Genomic DNA, 20878 nt, shown 5'->3' on the forward strand with positions numbered 1-20878 from the left:
AACAGATGATTACCCTTGAGGTAAGGAAAATGTGCTGTTGTCTATATTTTGGGTAGGACATTGCTTAAGATTTGGGGAGCAGTTTTTGGGGAAGGCATTCATGCTACCAAACAACTGTTAATTCATATGATGAGAAACGCATCCTGTCATCTCTCTTTGAAGCAAAGCTAGTGCTTCTGTGTTCCTACATTGCATGTTTCTGAGGTGCTTTCACCAGGACTCATTTTCCTCAATTTATCCAGTTTCACTTTCTGCTCAATGACTTTGGTCCCTTAATCTTGAGGGATGTAGATGAATGAATATCTCTCTATATGCTGTGAGTTCACCATACCTCATTTTCTCCTAATCTAAATGATTTTGTTCCCTTAATATTTTAAATAAGTTTCCTATTGTGAAAATACTGTACAGAGGGGTTACAGTTACATGAACAAGGTAATCAATACATTTTTAAAATATTTTTCTTTTTCTTTTTTATTATCCTGTACATCAAACGGGTCAGCCTGAATTCCCATTTAATGTTCTGCAATATCCCTTCCCCTTCCTAAATTACAAGAATGTATATACAAGGTGCAGAACACAAGCTCAAATCCAATGAAAACAGGGTTTATACCATGGGGAAAGAACGTACAATAGAAACAAAATAATCACATAGTACATTGTAAGTACATTAAAAACACTAGCAAGTAAGAAAAAAAACCCTTGTGTCCCTTTTTGGGGTACATTTTGCTTAACATTAGCTTATGTGGTCATATGTACATAGCCTTTGAGCTTCTCTGCTTGTCCTAGACATGTACTAGTCACTGCAGACAAGGGAAACCATGGGACCTATGTTTCTTTGGGCCTGGCTTACATCACCTAATATATTTTTTCCAAGTGTTTTCATTTCCTAATGAAAGAGGGAATGTGATTCTTTCTGACAGAGGCATAGAATTCATATATAATATATGTGTGTGTGTGTGTGTGTGTGTGTGTGTGTGTATATATATATATATATATATATATTCTTCATCTGTTCATCTACTGAGTGGTATCTGGGTTGGTTCCATACCTTATCTATGGTAAATAATGCTGCAATAATCATAGTTGTGCTGGTAGCTTTAGTATGGTCTTGTTTGTGATCATTTGGGTAAATGCCCAAAAGTGGGATTACTGGGTCATAAGCAAGCTCTATGTGGAGTCTTTTGAGGAACCTCCATACTACTTTCCAGAGTGGTTAAACAAATTTACACTCCCACCAAAAATGCAGTAGGGTTTCTTTCTGTCCACATCCCATCCAGCGTCTGTTGATACTAGATTTCTTGATTATAGCCATTCTAGCTGGGGTGAGATGGAATCTCAGCTTTGTCTTGAATAGCAACACTTTTATGGCTAGAGAGGTCCAGCATTTCTTCATATGTCTATTGGCTATTCTTATATCCTCTTCAGAGAAGTCTGTCTTTAGCCCATTTGTTAATCGAGAACTTGTTTCTTTCAGGATTTGTTCTTGGAGTATTTACTTTTTTGAGTTCTAAGTATATGTTAGATATGAGACCCTTGTCCATTGTATGGTTAGTGAGTCTTTGGCTTTCTGTTGATATTGCTAGTTGTGTCTTTTGCCTTGCAGAAGCTCTGCAGTTTCATGCAGTCCCATTTGTCCAACCTTTCTTTGATTTGTAGTGGTTCTGGATCTGTATTAAAAAAATTTGACTTGTGCCAAGGTGCCCTAGAGTTTCTCCTATTCCTTCCTGTTATATTTTCATACTGTCTGCTTTTATTTTGAGGTCTTTTGATCCATTTGGAGTTGATTATGGGGCAGGGTGATACATAAAGATCTAGTTTTAGTTTTCTACAAGTGTTTAACTAATTTTGCTAGCATCATTTACTGAAAAGGCTGTCTTTCTTCCATTCTATTTCTTTAGCTCCCTTGTCAAAGATAGGTGGCTATAGGTCTGTGGGTTTATTTCTGGGTCTTCAGTCCTATTCCATTGGTCCTTAGGTCTGTTCTTGTGCCAGTATCAAGCTGTTTTGATTACTATGGCTTTGTAGAAGAGTTTGAAATTTAGAATTGATATTCCTCCAGCGCTGTTCTTTCTACAAAGGATTGTTTTTGCTATTTGGCGTCTTTTATTATTCCATCTGAATTTTTGGATTGCTTCTTCTATTTCATTGAAGAATGAGGTTGGAATGTTGATAGGTATAACATTGCATTTGTAGCTAGCCTTTGGCAGTATTGCCCTTTTCACGATGTTTATCCTCCCAAGCCAGACGCATGGGTGTTTTTTCCACTTGCTTAGTTCTGCTTTAATTTCCTTTTTTGGGTTTTTAAAATCTTTGACATACATGTCCTTCACCTATTTGTTAAGTTAACTCCTAAGTATTGTAGTTTTTGTGGGGCTATTACAAAAGGTGTTGCTTTCCTAATTTCAGCTACAGTCTTCTCATTGTTGGCATACAGGAAAGCCATTAATTTATGATGGTTAATTTTATACCTTGATACTTTGCCTAAATTTCAGATCAGCTCAAGTATCTTGGGAGTGGAGTCCATGGGATTCTTTAAATACGAGATCCTGTCATCTGCAAAGAGGGAGAGTTTTACTTCATCCTTCCCTGTTTGGATCCGCTTTATGTCTGTATCTGGTCTTATTGCTGTAGCTAGGCTCTCTAATACGGGGTTGAAGAGGAGTGGTGAGAGTGGACACACTTGTCTCGTTCCTGAATTCAGAGGAAATGCCTTTAGCTTTTCACCATTAAGTATAATGCTGGCTGAAATTTTGTCATATATAGCCTCTATTATATTGAAGAACGTTCCATGGTTTTTCCAAAGCCTTCAACATAAAGGGGTGTTGGATCTTGTCAAATGCTTTTTCTGCATCTATTGAGATAACCATGTGGTTCTGTTTTTTGGGGTTTTTTGGGGGGGCGTGGCGCAGGTTCCCTGCCCTCTTTAGTTCAAGGCAAGCACTCTACCACTTGAGCCACGCACTACTTCTGGTTTTCTGTGTTTTTTTTTAAAATTGGAGATAAGAATCTCATGGACTTTCCTGCCAGGGCTGGCTTTGAACCGTAATCCTCAGATCTCAGCCTCCTGAGATCCAAATGGATCAAGCTAGGATTACAGGGGTGAGCCACTGGTGCCTAGCTAACCATTTGGTTTTTATCCTTGCTCTTGTTGGTATGATGAATTATTTTAATTGTTTTGCATATTATGAACAAGCTTTGCATCCCTGAAATGAATCCTGTTTGATCGTGTTGTAGATTCTTTTGATGAGTTGTTGAAGTCGATTGGCCAAGATTTGTTGAGAAGTTTTGCTTCGATATTCATCAAAGAAATGGGTCTATACTTCTCTTTCTTTTATTAGTCCCTGCCTGGTTTTGGGATGAGGGTTATGCTGGTTTCATACAAAGAGTGTGATAGTGAATTTTTGCTTTCAATTTTACTAAAGAGATGGAGGAGTATTGGTGTGAGTTCTGCATTGAAGACCTTGTTAAATTCATTTGTAAATCAATCCAATCCTGGACTTTTTTGGGTGATAGGTCTTTTATTGCTGCTTCTATTTCGATGTTCGATATGGGTCTGTTACTTTGTTTTAAATCATTTTGGTTTAGTTTGAGCATGTCAGTAATTGCTAGAAATTTGTCCATTTCTTCCAGATTCTCAAACTTATTAGCATAAATTTTTGAGAAGTATCCCCTTATTATACTCTGAATCTTGGCTGTTTCTGTAGTGGTGTTTCCATTCTCAACTCTACATTTGTTTATTTGGGTGTGTTCTCTTTTTTTCTCATAAGATATGCTAAGGGTCTGTCAATTTCATTTTTTTTGAAGAACCAGCTCTTTGTTTTGTTAATTCTTTCTGTAGTTTTTTTTGGACTCAAATTTATTTAATTCAGATTTGATTTTAATTCTTTGTTTCTATTTACTGGATTGGGGTTTAGCTTGCTGCTCGTTTTCATTAAATTGTTGGTTTCAGATCTCTCCAATTTGTTGATGTAGGAACTGAGAGCTATAAACTTGCCTCTGAATACTGCCTTTGCTGTGTCCCAGAGGAGCTTGTAATTTGTGTGCTCATTTCTGTTGAATATCATGAACATTTGAATTTCCTTTCTAATCTCTTCCATGATCCACTGGTGGTTCAACATTGTGTTGTTTAGCCTCCATGTGTTACAGGATTTCCTTTGGTGGCTTTTGTTGTTGAATTTAAATTTCCTTTCCTTGTGGTCTGAGAGAATGCAGGATATAATTTCTATGTTTTTGTATTTGGACAGATTTGCTTGGTTTCTTAGAATGTGGTCTATTTTAGAGAATGTTCCTTGTGCTCCTGAGACAAAAGTGTAATCTGATGCTGCTGGGTGAAATATTTGATAGATATCCCTTAAGTCTAGTTAATCTATGCAGATTTTAAGATCAGAGGTTTCCCTGTTGAGTTCTTGCAGGGTTGGTCTATCTAGTGGGGATAGTGGTGTGTTAAAGTCCACAACAATTAATGTTTTTGGATCTATGTGAGATTTGAGGGAAAGTAGTGTTTCTTGGATAATTTTCAGTGCTCCATTATTTGGTAAGTAGATGTTTAGAATGGTAATATCTTCCTGAAGGAGAGATCCGTTAATTAGTAATGTAGTGACCTTCTTTATCAGTTAGTGATTTTAATTTGAAGTCTATTTTACCTGCTTATGGGGGCCATTTGCTTGATGTATTTTATTCCAGCTTTTCACTTTCAGAATATGTTTATTTTTGCAGGAAAGTTGTGTCTCTTGAAGGCAGAAGATAGAAGGATCTTGCTTTCTGATGTAACTGGATAATTTATGTCACTTTATTGGAGATTTAAGGGTTAGGAGTGAGAGGTGATTGTCTGCACCTATGTTTTCACCCATATTTTTTTTGGTAGGGGGGAAACTGCCTTGGCTGTTCTTGTGATTATGTATTTCTCTGTGGATTACTTCATTGCCTATATTCTGTTCTTGTTGGTTTTCTTTATGTAGAATGTCTGTGAGGATTTTTTGGAGAGCTGGTTTTGTAGAGATATATTGCTTCAGATTTTCTTTGCTATGGAAGGTTTTTAGTTGTCCTTCTGCTATGAATGAGAGCTTGACTGGGTAGATTATTCTTGGTTGGTAGTTATTTGTCTTAGGGCATGGCATATCACTTTCCAGGCCATCTTTGCATTTATGGTGTCTGCTGAGATGACTGAGTTGATTCTTATGGGTTACCTTTATATGTGATTGCTCTCTCCTCCCTGACAGTTTAAGAATTCTTTCTTTAGTGGATATTGTGCTGGTATGAAGTAAAATGTGCCAGTAGGATGACCTGTTCTGGTCTGATGTATTTGGGGTTCTAAAACCTTTTTGTATCTCTATGTGCCTCTCCTTTTGTACATTAGGGAAGTACTCTGCTAGGATTCTGCTGAATTTACTTCCTAATCCATTGGCTTCCCTCTCCAGGCCCTCTTGTATACCTATTATTCTCAAAGTAGGCTTTCTGAAGGTATCCTGTATTTCCTGCAGTAATCTGTCATGCTTCTTAGTTTTGTTATCAACAATTGTGTGCTCTTTTTCTATGGAGTCTGAACTGTCTTCAGCCTCTGATATTCTTTCTGTGGCCTCCTCCATTCTACTTTGAAAGCTTTTCACTTCGATATCTATCACCTTTGCTTCTTGATGGTCTTTCTTAATGGTGGTCAGCTCCTTATTAAGGTTTTCTTTTAAGTCTTGAATAGATTGCCTTACCTCCTGGAGTTGGTTCTCAGATATTCCTGTCCACTCCTTAATCTGGGTTCTTAGCTTTTCATTAGCTTCTTTCTCCCTCTGTTGGAGTTCTTTTATCTTTTTATTTGTGGAGGCCATGAAGTCATTTATTAGCTTCTGGTTGGCCTCATTGTGTTCTCTGATAACCCTATGCAGGGGTCCAATTTTTCATTCAGCAGGTTTACCATCCATACTTTTAATCTATCTTGAGCATTATCCTCTAGGTTATTCTGGGACTGCTCTGTAGCTTGTTATGTGAGATGGTGTTGGTGTTTGTTGATTTGCCATGTTCCTTGTATTTCTGTGGTTTGTTCTACCCAATTGGAGACAAGAACCATACTGGTCGACAGTAGGACAGTCTTTTTTTTTTTTTTTTTTGACTGGATCCAACCCGGTGTTTTGTAGGTGTATAGATCTTCGCTATCAAAGTTTTGTGTAGGTGTTTTCCTATTTAGCTCTCTTTTTCTTTGCTTGGAGAGGGATATTGAGGCTTTGGGGTGGAGATTATGTATAGTTGTAACTTTTGAGACAACCTGTGTTTGGCTGATATATAGTCTTCTCCTTAGAGTTAACTAGATGGGCTCCTTGTACTCAAAATAGTCAAAAGGAACCAATTTTGTGGTCAAATATAGAATCAATTGTAAGCTGGGTCCTATATAAACTGTTAGGGATAAATGGGCTTGAGCAGATGGAGAAGTGAAGGGTTGGGATTGGAGAGATATGAATTCAAGTTCAGAAGAACTTGGGTATAATGATAGTAGAGGGGTAAGAACAGCTTAGGATAGGGGTATGTGTAGGAGGAGGAGAATAAAGACCTTGTTACCGAGCGTAAGAAGTGGAAAAGAATTCAAAGAAAGGTTATGTAGGGAGTAGCCGTAGAGATCGAGATGAAGGTAAGAAGAAGAAGTGTATTTGGGAGACTTTCTTAGATTAGAGAAAGATTGTAGATAATGTGCAATTTGTTCTGCATACATATTTTTCCCGTTGTGGTTTTCTTTAAGGGACAAAGAAAACAAATAGCACCTATGATTAAATTTTCCTGGCTTTATTTCTTCAAAATTTAGGAATTAGACAAGGATGTCCACTCTCTCCACTAGTCTTCAACTTAGTATTGGAATACCTAGCTGTGGCAATAAGACAAGATGCAAATATAAAGGGGATATAATGTGGGAAAGATGAAGTATAACTCTACCTCTTTGCGGATGACATGATCTTGTATTTAAAGATGCCCATGGACTACACTCCCAAATTACATGAGCTGATTGGAAACTTTGGCAAAACACCAGGATATAAAATTAACCCTCAGAAATCAATGGCTTTCCTGTATGCCATGATAAGAAGAGCGCCGCTGAAATGAGGAAAGCAACCCCTCCTCTTTTTGTAGGTTTTTTATTGTAAAAATATTTTACAGAGGGGTTACAGTTATATGAACAAGGTAATAAATACAATTCCTATGGAGCACTGTTGCCTCCTCCTCTGTTTTTCCCCTATCATCCCTTCCCTCCCACCTCCAAAACTTCTCCCCCCCCCCACTGCTGGAGTTGTAAAGTTTTTTTCAACAAAGTGTCTTGGACATCTCATTGATACAATGGGTCAACCTGTATCCCTATTTAAGCATTTTGTATTTTCCCTTCCCCTCCCCACATTAGAGAAATGTATATACAAGATGCAGGGCACTGACATCAAATAAGTGATAACAGGGGTTATACCGTGGGGGAGGAACATACAAAGAAACAAAAAAAATCACATAGTACATTATAAATACATTAGAAACAATAGCAAGAAAAAATATTTGTGTCCCTATCTTGGGGTCCATTTTGCTTAACATTATCTTATATGGTGATATGTACATTGCTTTTGACCTTTTCTACTTGTCCTACACATGTACTAGTTATTGCAAATAAGGGAAAGCATGGGACCTATGTTTCTTTGGGCCTGGCTTACTCTACTTAATATAATTTTTTCCAAGTCTTTCCATTTCCTAAACAACGGGGCGATGTCATTCTTTCTGATGGAGGCATAGAAATCCATTGCATTTTCTTGATCCATTCTTCTATTTACGGGCATCTGGGTTGGTTCTATTTCTTAGCTATGGTTAAAAATGTTGCAATAAACATAGTTGTACTGGGAGCCCTAGTATGATCTTGTTTGTGATCATTTGGCAAATGGCCAAAAATGGGAATGCTGGGTTATAGGGCAGCTCTATGTGGAGTCTTTGAGGAGCATCCCTTTTGTAATAACACCACAAAAAATATAAATACTTAGTAGTTTACTAAAGAGGTGAAGGACCTGTATGAGGAACACTTTAAAAACCTGAAAACGGAAATATAAGTAGAACTAAGCAAGTGGAAAAACCTCCCATGCTCCTGGATTGGGAAGATTAACATTGTGAAAAGGGCAATACTCCCAAAGGCTACCTACAATTTTAATGCCATACTTATCAATATTCCAACCTCATTCTTCAACGAAATAGAAGAAATAATCCAAAAATTCAGATGGAACAATAGAAGACCTGAATAGCAAAAACAATCCTTAGTAGAAAGAACAGAGCTGTAGGAATATCAATTCCAAATCTCAAACTCCACTACAAAGCCATAGTAAACAAAACAGCTTGTTACTGGCACAAGAACAGACCTAAGGACCAATGGAATAGGAATGCAGACCCAGAAATAAACCCACAGACCTATATCCACCTAATCTTGGACAGGAGAGCTAAAAAATAAAATGGAAGAAAGACAGCCTCTTCAGTAAATGGTACTGGCCAAATTGGTTAAACACCAGTAGGAAACTGAAGCTATATCTGTATATATCACCCTGCCCCAGAATCAACTCCAAATGTATCAAAGACCTTGAAGTCAAAGCAGACATCATGAAAAAATTACAGGAAGGAATAGAAGAAACTCTTGAGCTCCTTGGCACAGGCAAAAATTTTCTTAATAGACACCCAGAAACACAACAAATCAAAGAAAGTTTGGACAAATGGGATTGTATGAAACTGCAGAGCTCAGCAAAGGACATAGCTAGCAAGATCAACAGGAAGCCCATGGACTAGGAGAAGATCGTCACTAGCCATAAAATGGAGAAGGCTCTCATATCTAAAATATACTTAGTACTCAAAAAATTAAATACCCCACAGCAAATCCTCAAATCAACAACTGCCCAATTAATAAGTGATCTAAAGTCTTAAAGAGAGAATTCTCTGAAGAGGAAATAAAAATGGCCAATAGACACAGGAAGAAATGACCATCTTCTCTAGCTGCGGCGAACGCCTTCTCGGCCAGCAAGGAAGAACGACCACCACACCAGGAGTCTTCTCAGATCACGCTTTATTGGAGAGCCTTTGAATTGATGGGAGAGCTTGAGCGCGAGAGCGCGTGTACCCAAAACATGGCTGTTTATATAGGGAATAGGAACCATTTTTCCCATTGGTCGTCTGCCTTTCGCCGTCACCAGGTGCCACGGGATTGGCTAGGGACTCTACCTGGCTCGCGCATGCGCAAAGCCCAGGACCCACGGTCCTGCCAAGCACTGCCTAATAGGAAGTTACCTCAAAACTGCAAGGAAGTGGGCGGCGCCTTCGTGCCGGCTCCCCACATCTAGCCATAAAAGAAATGCAAATCAAGAAAACATTGAGATCCCACCTCACCCCAGTTAGAATTGGTATAATCAAGAAAATCTAGTAACAACAGATGCTGAGGGCATGTGGCCAAAAAGGAATCCTTCTACACTGTTGGTGAGCATGTAAATTTGGGCAACCACTTTGGAAAGCAGCATGGAGATTCCTCAAAAGACTCCACATAGAGCTCCCCTATGATCCAGCAATCCCACTTTTGGCCATTTATCCAAATGATCACAAACAAGGTCATACCAAAGCTACCAGCACAACCATATTTACCTCAACATAATTCACCATAGCTAAGATATGGAACCACCCCAGATCCCCAAAGTAGATGGATGGACCAAGAAAATGTGGTGTATATATATATACACAATGGAATTCTATGCCTCAATCAGAAAGAATTACATTGTACCATTTGTTAGGAAATGGAAAAATTTGGACAAAATTTATGTTGTGAAGTAAGCCAGACCCAAAGAAACATACGTCCTATGGTTTCCCCTGTTTGCAATGACTAGTACGTGTCTTGGACAAATAGAGAAGTTCAAAGGCTATGTACATATGATCATATGAGATGATGTGAAGTGAAATGTACCCCAAGACAGGGACACAAATGTTTTTTTTTCTTTCTTGCTATTGTTTTTAATGTACTTATGATGCACTATGTGATTCCTTTGTTTCTTTTGTATGTTTTTCCCCCACGGCATAACCTGTTTTCACTGTATTTGATTGTAGTGTTCAGCATCTTGTGTACACATTTTTGTAATTTGGGGAGGGGAAGGGATATAGCAGAATACTTAAATGGGGATGTAGAAGAATGCTTAAATGGGGATGCAGGTTGATCCATTGTGACGATGATATCTACAGGACACTATGTTGAAAATGAACTTTACAATGTTGGGGGCAAGTGGGGGGGAAGTTTGCAGGTGGTGAGGGAAGGGATGGTAGGTGAAAAACAAAGGAGGAAGTAACAATGATTGATAGGTATTGTACTCATTACCTTACTCATGCAAATCTAAACCCTCTGTACAGGATTTTACAATAAAATATACATAATTTTTTCCTGGCTTTGATTAGATATTTACTTCAATGTAAAACCTAAATTATATTGCTCAATTGCTTTTTTTTTGGTCAGTCAGAGGACTTGAACTCTGGGCCTAGGTGCTTTCCCTAAGCTCAAGGAAAGCACTCCACCAGTTGAACCACACCACCACTTCAGGTTTTCTGAGTGGTTTATTGGAGATTAGAGTCTCAGGATGTTTCTTACCCAAGCCAGCTTTGAACCTCAATCCTCAGATCTCAGCCTCCTGAGTAGGTAGGATTATAAGCATGAGCCACAGGTGCCTGGCTATTGCTCAATTCTTTACTTGCTAAAAGGCCATTGTATGATTCTTTTTACTAAAACTTGTTTTCCTTCAAATACTATCTGATGAAAGTTAGAAGAGTGATGTGTAAAGTGATGCAATTAGATGCATTTTGAAAACAAAAAAAGAAATGGTCTGAGATCCCTCAAGTTTGTGAAGTTTGGACACAGTGCAATGTCAGTCTACATGTGATTCTCCTGTTCTCCCTACTTTAAAACCAAATTGCAAATATTAATTTACAGCCAGTTAGTCTAAGTTTAATTACTTTACATTTTTTATTGTGAAAATACCGTACAGAGGGGTTACAATTACATGGGCAAGGTAATGAGTACATTTCTTATCAATCATTGTTTCCTCCTCCTTTGTTTCCCATTTTAAAAAATGTCATTTTGAGATCAAATGTTTCAAACAGTTAACTGAAAATTCAATTTTTAAAACTCAGTAAGTAAGCCAGGATCCATTGACTCACGCTTGTAATTTTAGCTACTCAGGATGCTGAGACCTGAGAATCGGGGTTCAAAGCCAGCCCAGGCAGGAAAGTCCATGAGACTATTCTTTCTAATAAACCACCAGAAAAGGGAAGGTGGCACTGTGGCTCAAGTGGGAGAGCACGTTCATTGAGCTGAAGAGCTGAGGAACAGCCCCCAAGCTTAGAGTTCAAGCCTTGTTACGGGGTCTGGGGGAGGGGATTCCACATTCCTCTTGGTGAGGATTTTATATTCCACTAGAGTCCACCACACAGAGACAGCCTCATGTAAAAAGATGAATTTATTGGGGAAGTGGCTAGATGACTGGACAGGGACTCAACATAGACTTGGGAACTGTGACTGGCCCTGAGCAGTTCTCAAGCTAGGATTTTTAAGGGGTAGGTTACCTAGAGTTACATAGACTAGCCATGAAATGCAGGTTTGGCACATTTTCACTGGTTATAGTTAAATGACCTTTAAATTCATTTGTTCTTTATGGTAAATATCATATGTAATAACTTGCAATAGGCTGCCTATAGTGGGGTCACTGGGTGGTGGTCTTTAATTGCTGGTCTTAAGACCACTTACTGAGGCAAGTAAGCAAGGTTACAGAAGCAAAACATAGCAAAATATATCCTTGAGTCACAGGAGCATAGGCAAAACATAATGTTGACTTGGCCACCATGACTAATACTATTAATGCTATTGATACTATTAAACATTATTTTTATTATGAACTCCTAGCTAATACAGCAAACAAATGTAGCTGGTGATAAGCCTCATGGTTCTAGACAGACTTCTGCAAAGCTGCCAGCTTGGTAAACTTCAATGTTTGGTTATTTGGTTTTTACAAAGGATGGAGAAGCAAAGGCTGACCAGTAGTCAGCCTATATCTGAGGTTTTTCTTTACCAACAGGTTTTTGTTATTTATTAATAGCAACTGAGATATTACAGCTCCATGGCTGACCAAAAAAAAAACTCTGTGAGGAAATAACAAATGTAAAGGAAGAGGGAAGTTAGTAAATAAATCCATGAGAAAGAGAATTGAGGAAACAAATTGTTTTCATTTGGATAAAAAATGATTTGAGGAACAAAAATTATCTGCACTGTTTTTAACCACAAAATGTTCAACTAGCACGTGGTCTGAGTAGGTCTTGAGTTTCATAAAATAGAGCTTATTATAAAATAATTGGTATTAAATAATTTGATTGATGATCAAGAAAATTAATAATTACAGATGCTGTGGGGATGTGGCCAAAAGGAATGTAATAACACTGTTGGTAAAATAATATGACAAAAGACATAATAATACATGAACATTACACATACATGCTAGTATGGGTATTTATTATGTCTATGTTTACATATGGTGAGTGTTTCTTATGTCACTACTTAGAAGCTGAGATGCAGAACCAGGATCAGTTCCAATCAATACATGAATGGAAAAAGTAAATTGAGTCACACAGACACAATAGTGTCTTGAGAATGCAATTATATATTTGAGTCAGGAATAGAGGAGGAAATGGAGATCATCATATTCAGGAAATCACCCTGACAAATGCAGCAGTGGTATATACTGGACACCATGTGAAAAATGAAGTATACAAATGGTGGATGGGGAAGGGAAGGAAAAATTGGGTAACATTGTAAAAACAGAAATATACTCATTGCTGATTTACATAATGGTAATTTCTGTGTACATCACCTTTACAATAGGGACAGACAGATAGATGTATTATCACCCAACACAGACCCCCAGGATTTCTCTCATTTTTGAAATGTAGGGAGTAGAAGGCTCAACGTATTAGAGTAGATATCCATGTCAATGAAGTAGAAATTGTAAGGTTCTCCAGAAAGGAAAACTGACCCATGGTCCATGCAGAAAAAGTACACTGCCCATCCACAGGAGATGAAGGCACATGAAGAAGGAAAAGGAAAAAGAGAGGGAAGGGAACTTTGACTGACCAGGACCAGAGTGGATGCAGCAGTGACCTCAGAGTCTGGGGAACCTCTCACTGTCAGAGGGAGCTGTGACCAGGACAGTTCAGGAAGTGACCTCAGAGGATTAGGAAGTGACTTGAGTGTGTTGGGTCCTTTGCTGACTCACAGTCAGGTGATTGACAGGTGACTATTGGTTTCAGGAAGGTGAAGAGGAAGTGGGGAGGAGCTGTTCTCCTGGGCAGACTTAACAGAAATAGAGTAATCGAGGAGGGGAACAGGATAAATGGGTGTCCTTTGAGCCAGGTGCGGATGGCTCCTACCTGTAATCCTGGCCATAGGAAGAAATAGAGATTTCTACTCAGAACCCAAGTCAAGGTTGGCCCCAGCACTGACCCTCTTGCAAGGTCTTGCTGGCTACCAACACCAAGTAGCATTTGCATCCTTACTTTTTCAACTTACGTTTGCCAAGCCCTTCCTAATAAATATAGGGAGACAAATCACAGAACCAGCTACCATGGTGAACTCTGGGGGAAGCAGGAACCTGTGCTTTTACCTTGGTTCCACGTCTATCATGAGCAAATAATAGAGGAGACAGGTAGGGAGACATGGACAGAGCAGGGACCACATGCCTGTCTAAGTGAGAACAGGAGTTTCCCCAGCACCCAGGACATGACCAAGACAGAGAGCAGAACAAAACCCATCCATAGACACACAACTTCCAGGATAATCAATGGGCAGGCCTGCTATTTTCTCAGAAAGTCATAGATCATAGAACATCTCTATCTAACAGTGAATCACCACAATGCATTCATAGACACATTTTAAATGTCCAATTGGTTGTGCACCTTGACCTTCAAGTGTTGATCTTTAATGGTTGAATACAGGGAGATTGTTGATACCTCCTGCATCAGGAAATAACTGCATTGACCTCTTCTGGATGTTTCTGCATGTGGAGTTGTTATGGAAACCTGAATGGGTCATTTCACCAAACCTCTGTGGCTCCCTTGGTCCTGGGTTTGTGAGTCTGCCCATCCTCATCTTCGATGGTGCTCCAATAATGCTGGGTCTTTGTTGGCCATGGCCCTCTATTACCTTTTGACTTCACCTGGCATCCTCTGGTGTCATCCATTTCCATCATCCCTAGTGGCTTTCCTATGGTACTTTATGTTGTGGGCTTGTTTTCTTTCAAGTTTTTGCTTTCACACTAGTTTGTGAACAACACAACAAGAAAGGAATCCATCCCTGGAGTTTCATTATCTACAGTCTTGGATGAAATGACAGTCCTGAGGGTGTGGAGAAGAAGATGGTACACATGTTTTCCAACTTGTGTTTTGACCTTGAAGCCGGACCTCAGATGTATACCTGGAGGGCAGAAAGGGCTCTGTATTCCTCTTGGACAGTGGAGGAGGCCCGTGGTGTGGTGTCCCAGTGGCCGTCCAGATAACAATAAGCCACAGAAACTGAAGATCCATTTAGACACCCATCTGATGCTGCTGGCTCAGTCTGCATCCAGAATCACAGCTCCAGGCCAAAGCAGCAGCAATGTTCCCTGTGACTCTGACACTGCTTCTCCTCCAAAAACCGCTCGTGGTCAGTTCCTCGAAAGATGACCGACACATTTGCACAGAGAAATCTGTGGCACGCTGCAAGGGAGATGTGGTCATTGCTGGGATTTTCCCCTTTTATTCTTGGGAATTTGTTCACAACATGAATGATCCTGCTGCACAACAACAGAGCAATCAGTAAGTGATGTCTTGGGTTTTCTTAAAATTTGCATTTTCTGTTTGGCTATCAGACCGTTTGGGGGAAATTTGGACGCAACCACTAATGTTCTCTGGATCTTCTACATTGTCCTCACCATAACAGTTCTACTTTATTTCCAGTTTTCCTGATGAATATTTTTCTTCTTTCCAATGGGTAGAGAGGTCTCTGTCTGTCTTCATTCCACTCCCATTTCCCAGCACTGTCCAGACCACCTCACCATCATTGTGATTCCTCCAGCCTGAACTGTCCTGGTTCAGTGTCATTTGGGTGACCAAGAGTACATACTAGCCACTAAAGCACAATGTCCCCATCCATACATCAAAGGTTAGGGAACCTTTAGTCAAATCTGTCCTTATACTTTTAAAAATAGGACCAATGTTTGGACCTCCTTCAGGACAACATTTCTTAGGACAGACATGCAGTTTCTGCTTCTGGGGTTATTTCATGTCAGCAAAGCACTGGGAAAGGGGAGCTGCTGGTCAGTTCAGGAATAAGAGATCCATGATCCGTTTTATTTTTCCCCTTAACTAATGTAAGTGAACTTCTGTCTTACTGTCCATGTCTGAGCCTATCTCCTATGTCATTCCCAGAAGCTCTGCTTCTATTCCATGTTCTCTGACATCTAGCCAGGCTTATCTATTTTCCCCTGCTCATGAATTCTTAAAATATATTTGAATGTTTTTCCATATTGTTATTGGTTGTTTGTGGGGCTTGAACTGTAGGTCTAGGTGCTGTCCATGACCTCTTCAGCTCAAGGCTAGGGCTCTACCACTTCAGTCACAGCACCACTTCCTGTTTTCTTGTGGTTTATTGGAGTTAAGCATCTCACCCACCTGTCTGCCCTGGCTGCCTTTGAACTTGCATCCTCAGATCACAGCCTCCTTAGTAATTAGGATTACAAGCATGACCCACCTGCACCTGGCTTTTTCATGTGTTTTATGCACACTTTGATTCATGCATTTGACCCAGGTAAGCTCATTTCTTTCAGATATACAGAATTCTCTGTAAACTGGGAAGTCACAGATGAATCTTCTCAGACAACTTGTGTGGAAACACCCTGTATGGGCTTTATTCAGGAGAGGAATACTTTATTCCATGAGAGATTTGTGAAGGATATTGAAGCCAACTGAATGTGGTGTGGAAGTGAGTGAGACAGATGGGACTCATGTGTAAACCCAGCATTAGAAATGCACCTCCATGGGAGATAGGAGATGTCAGAGTTGTCTTCTGCTCTGTCCATTCTCTAATTGAGCTCTGTGTGTGTGTGTGTGTGTGTGTGCATGTTCACACAAACTCTTGTACACAGGCGTGAACTCAAGTCCTGATGGCTGTCCCTTAGCATTTTTCTCTCATGGCTGGCAGTCTACTACTTGACCAACATCTCTGTTACTGGTTTCTGTGTGTTTAATTGTACATAAGAGTCTCACAGACATTCCTGCCCAATGTGACTACAAAACATAATTCTCTGATCTCAGCCTCCTCAGAAGCCATAATTAAAGGCCTGAACCACCAGTTCCCAATTAATATTTAGTATTACTAACATTCTAGCTGTCAAGCTTCACAGTTATGTTGTAAAATAGCATATCAAAAATAAACATGAGAATTGAGCTTGTCTCTATGAGAATTTCCCCATACTGATTATATTGAATGCTAGGAGAACTCATTGTTCTGGAACATTCTTGATTCATACTAGAACCGTGATACCATCTGTCCTTTGAAATGTCTCAGAATTAGACCAGTCTGCCTGGTCTGGCTTTGTGCCTTTCAAGAAATTCCAGGCGATTTCCACAATGTCACCACTAGAGGGAGCAAAGGACTTGAAGGAAGTGAGCTAGGAGGTGATAAACCTCTTCAGTAGTGGAGAAAACCAAAGGCAAGTTGGGTGACAAATACTCTGTGTTTCTAAAAACCTCAAGGAGAAACCCACTGAGTCGAGGGTCCCAGCATGCCTCCTCTTGGGTCATGCGGGGGCCCATAATGCTCATGCACAGGAAATGGCCTTGTGAGATGTTTCTGTGTAGCAGTGGCAAGATCTTTGTTCTGGAACAGGCCTTAGTCACAACTGTGGCCACCAGAACTCTATTACACCTGGAATACCAATCAGCAGTGTCACAAAAACAGGTGAAGGTTAATGAAGTTTCCCTCTAAAAGTAGGCACTCTTCACTTAGGCTTCTTGACTTGGATCTCAGAATAAGAAATTCTATGCAAGTCACAACGGTAAGAAACTATGGCAGAGTTTTACTAAGTAATGAAGCAAAAAAGCAAGCAAATAAACAAACAGGAAACAGAAATTCAAAGACACACTCTAACAGAGGAGAGATACACAGCTCTTGGGCTGCCAGGGGTATTCATGCAGTAAAGGTGGGAGGACTAACTTCAAAGTTATTCAAACATATGTGTCTCATCTTTGCTCTAATCACTTCTGGTGTTACACTTTCTGAATTTCTATATGTTTTGGACATTCTTTTCAGATAAGAAGGCATCCTTCCATAAAACAAATGATTACCCTTGCAGTGAGGAAGGCGTGCTGTTGTCTATATTTTGTGTAGGATGTTGCTTATGATTTGGGGGAGCATTTTTTGGGAAGGCATACATGCTGCCAGACAACTGTTAATTCATATGATGAGAAATGCATTCTCAGGAAAGAAATACATCCCGTTATGTCTCTTTGAAGCAAAGATAGTGTCTCTGTTTTTCTAAATCATGTTTCTGAGTTGCCTTCACCAAGACTCATTTTCTTCAATTTATCTGGCTTCATTTTCTGCTCAATGATTTTAGTCACTTGATCTTAAGGGATGTAGATGAATGAATAGCTCTCTATTTGCTGTGAGCTTACCACACCCCATTTTCTCCTAATCTATGCTACTACATTTTCCACTAAATTACTTTGTTCCCTTAATATTAAGAGAAGTAGATGGACAAGTATTAAGTTTGAGTTTTTGAATTCCTGGCATGCTTTAACCAGGCCTCATTTTCTCTAGTCTACCCTGACTCAGTACTACATCCTCAGTCCATTGCAATGAAGACCAGAGCGCTGGGTGAGCACTAAGAAGCACACAATTTGTACGTAGTGGCAGTGTTCTCATGGGCCAAGATGGCCACAACCATACCCAATTAGTGATAGCTAGAATAAAACTCAGACTGTCTGGTGGTAGATGACTTTCCCAGGTACTGAGGTGATTACAGAGCTCTGCCAGAGGTTGGCCTGGCTGTGGGGTCATGGCACAGTTCTAGTGCTATCACTTGGGCCACACTAAGCTCTAGGACAATGTCACCATCTTACTTCCCTGTCCTACCCATAAGTGGGATGGAGAATTGTGCTGTGCCAGAGAAGCATTGAATGCTTTGTAATGGGGACCACAAGCTGGGCACTGGCGGCTAATGCCTGAAATCCTGGCTACTTAAAAGGCTGAGATCTGAGGATCTAAGTTCAAACAGTGCCTCTAGTTTATTCTGGATTATTGGTCCACACATGACATGCCTGACACAGGGTTCTAAGAAAAAACCTTGACCCACTCATGCCCTGCTCAATAGGAGGTTGTATCCAGTACCTGCTGTTGTTCACAAAATTAGAGGAGGGAGGTTGTGGAAATGTCTTTCTTCTCTGTCCTAAACCAGTTCCAGAGACACAATCTAAAGGTCTGGACCCAAGAGTAGAGACTATAACCACTTCCCTAGCACTGGTCTCAGTGTATGGGGATGATCCTGAGATTTAACTTGAACTCTCTCCTTCCCTTCAGTGTCAGAGGGTTTCTGAGTTATTAACGTTGATGATGGGGAGGAATATGGAGTCAGATTCTTCCACCATTTCTCACACTTTCTTTTCTGTTGTTTTATTCTACTAGAGAAGTGTCTTCTGGTCCAAACTCGTGACTCTCATCTGTTCTTTTGTTGGGTGAAGCAATCTTCATGTTCTAGCTTTCTTGCCATCTTGAATAATGACATTCTCTGCGTCAGCTTAGTGTTCCTCCACCACATAACATGAATTTAATTTCTTTGTCTTCTTTAATTTCCTCACAAGGCAAGATGTACTTCTTTGCAGAAATGTGCACCATTAGCAAAAGTTTAGCAAGTGAGCATAGACACAAGGCAGCCTGCTTTTGTATTTGTTCCTAACACAGTAGGCCCTGTCTCTCTGCTTGTATTGGCTAAACTCAGGTGGACAATATACTCTCAATTTGAATTCTATTTCTTAAGTGTTCTTCATATGCACAGGTAATTCTAGGTACTCAATGATTTGGGATGTGACTGGGCATGTTCCTGTGTCCCAGCAGACAACAGTGTTTTTCACATATCCATATGTGGTAGAATAGAAAAGCCAACTTGCTCATCCCTCCCCACCCTTTGTAATCTCAAAAGAATAGTAATCTCATATATGCTGATCAAGTCCTGTTCAGGAGCTCTCCCAATACTGAAAACTTTTCTAAGACTCCAAATTCTAATGTCATCCTGTTGGAAGATAGGATCTACACATACTACTGTGTGTAGAGATAGGCATTTGATTCAAAAAAGTCAGAAGGTTTGCAGTTAATCATTTGTAATACAAATATACCTACCCAAATATTTCTGGCCTCTTTTCAGTATCAACTTAAAGAAATACCAATTGCTTCTCACCCTGGTGCTTGCAGTGGAGGAGATCAACAAGAATGCTCATCTGCTACCCAACATGACTATAGGGTTTGAGATCTATAGTGCACATTACAAAGATACTGATTTATTAGAGGATCCACTCATATGGCTGTCTGGGAAGAATAAAAACAGCCCTAATTACACCTGCAGAAGAGACAGCAAAGCTTTAGCAGTACTCACAGGAACCTCAAGCACATCTGTACCAATCTGGACACTGCTGGACCTCTACAAACTTCCACAGGTGAGGCTGGGAGGGGTGTGAAGCCATGTCCACAGTGACTCTTTCCTGGACTGGCTGAAGAAGAGGACTTATCACAATCCCTTCTAAATGCATGATCTCACAGGAAAAAGACTCTGGAAATGGGTGGGACATATACATTTTCTTTCCTGCAAAAATAAATAAATAAAAGGAGAGATTGTAAGAGTCCAAAGGATTATCCAAAGCTCTGAGCCTTATCCTTACATGTCTACAATGAGCTTGAAACATAGGACATGACTTTGCAAGTGGAAAATTGACCTTTTTCCCCCACCTCTACCAGTTTTTGCTTAGTTCTCACCAGGACTGATACTTGCCTATGACCATCCTCTTCCTGGTGTTGTGTTCATTGTTTCCCTATAGTTCACCTTTGGGTCATTTGATCCTCTCCTGAGTGACCATAGAAAGTTTGGTACTGTCTATCAGATGGCTGCCAAGGACTCAGCTCTAGCCCTGGCCATAGTCTCCTTGATGCTTCATTTCAGCTGGACCTGGGTGGGACTATTCATCACCGAAGATGACTATGGTGTGTGGTTCCTCTCAGAATTGAGAGAAGAGATGGACAAGAATGGAGTTTGTTTGGCCTTTGAGAACATGATCACTTACAGTGCCTTTTTAGATTTCACAAATGATCTATGGATGCATCGCCAGCTAATGGAATCATCAACCAATGTGATTATCATTTATGGGGACAGTAAATTTCTACTAAGCTTTATTCTTAAATTTGGGTACTTTTTAATTACAGAGAAAGTCTGGGTCATGAACTCACCCTATGATGATGTGACTATTGCTAAAAGACATTTTCTCATTGACCCTTTCCATGCACCTCTCATCTTCTCTCACCACCATAGAAACACTTCTGGGTTCACCAATTTTATTCTGACAGAGATCTTCTCCAAGAACTCAAGAGATAATTCCCTTCCCATGTCATGGATTCAGTCTGTTTATTGCTTACTGGTTAAGTCTGACTGTAGAGACTTGGGGCACTGTTCATACATTGCCACACTGGATTGGATGCTGAGGCACATTTTTGACATGACCATGTCAGACGAGAGTTACAACATCTACAACGCTGTGTATGCTGTGTCCTATGCCCTTCACCAGATGATTTTCCATCTCA

At 39.9% G+C, this 20878-nt stretch overlaps 1 protein-coding gene across 1 annotated transcript in view; it reads left to right on the plus strand.

Annotated features, from left to right (window-relative positions):
* The first annotated feature begins 14650 nt into the window (after positions 1-14650).
* LOC106000629 (vomeronasal type-2 receptor 116-like) overlaps positions 14651-20878 on the plus strand; it is a 10644-nt gene continuing 4416 nt past the window's right edge. Inside the window, exons 1-3 of the mRNA XM_013035911.1 lie at positions 14651-14850; positions 19455-19743; positions 20122-20841. Of these exons, the coding sequence (XP_012891365.1) occupies positions 14651-14850; positions 19455-19743; positions 20122-20841 (1209 nt within the window). The remainder of the gene's footprint in view (positions 14851-19454; positions 19744-20121; positions 20842-20878) is intronic.

Source organism: Dipodomys ordii, unplaced genomic scaffold (genome assembly GCF_000151885.1).
Source record: "Dipodomys ordii isolate 6190 unplaced genomic scaffold, Dord_2.0 Scaffold230, whole genome shotgun sequence".
In the NCBI taxonomy this organism is placed as follows: Eukaryota; Metazoa; Chordata; class Mammalia; order Rodentia; family Heteromyidae; genus Dipodomys; species Dipodomys ordii.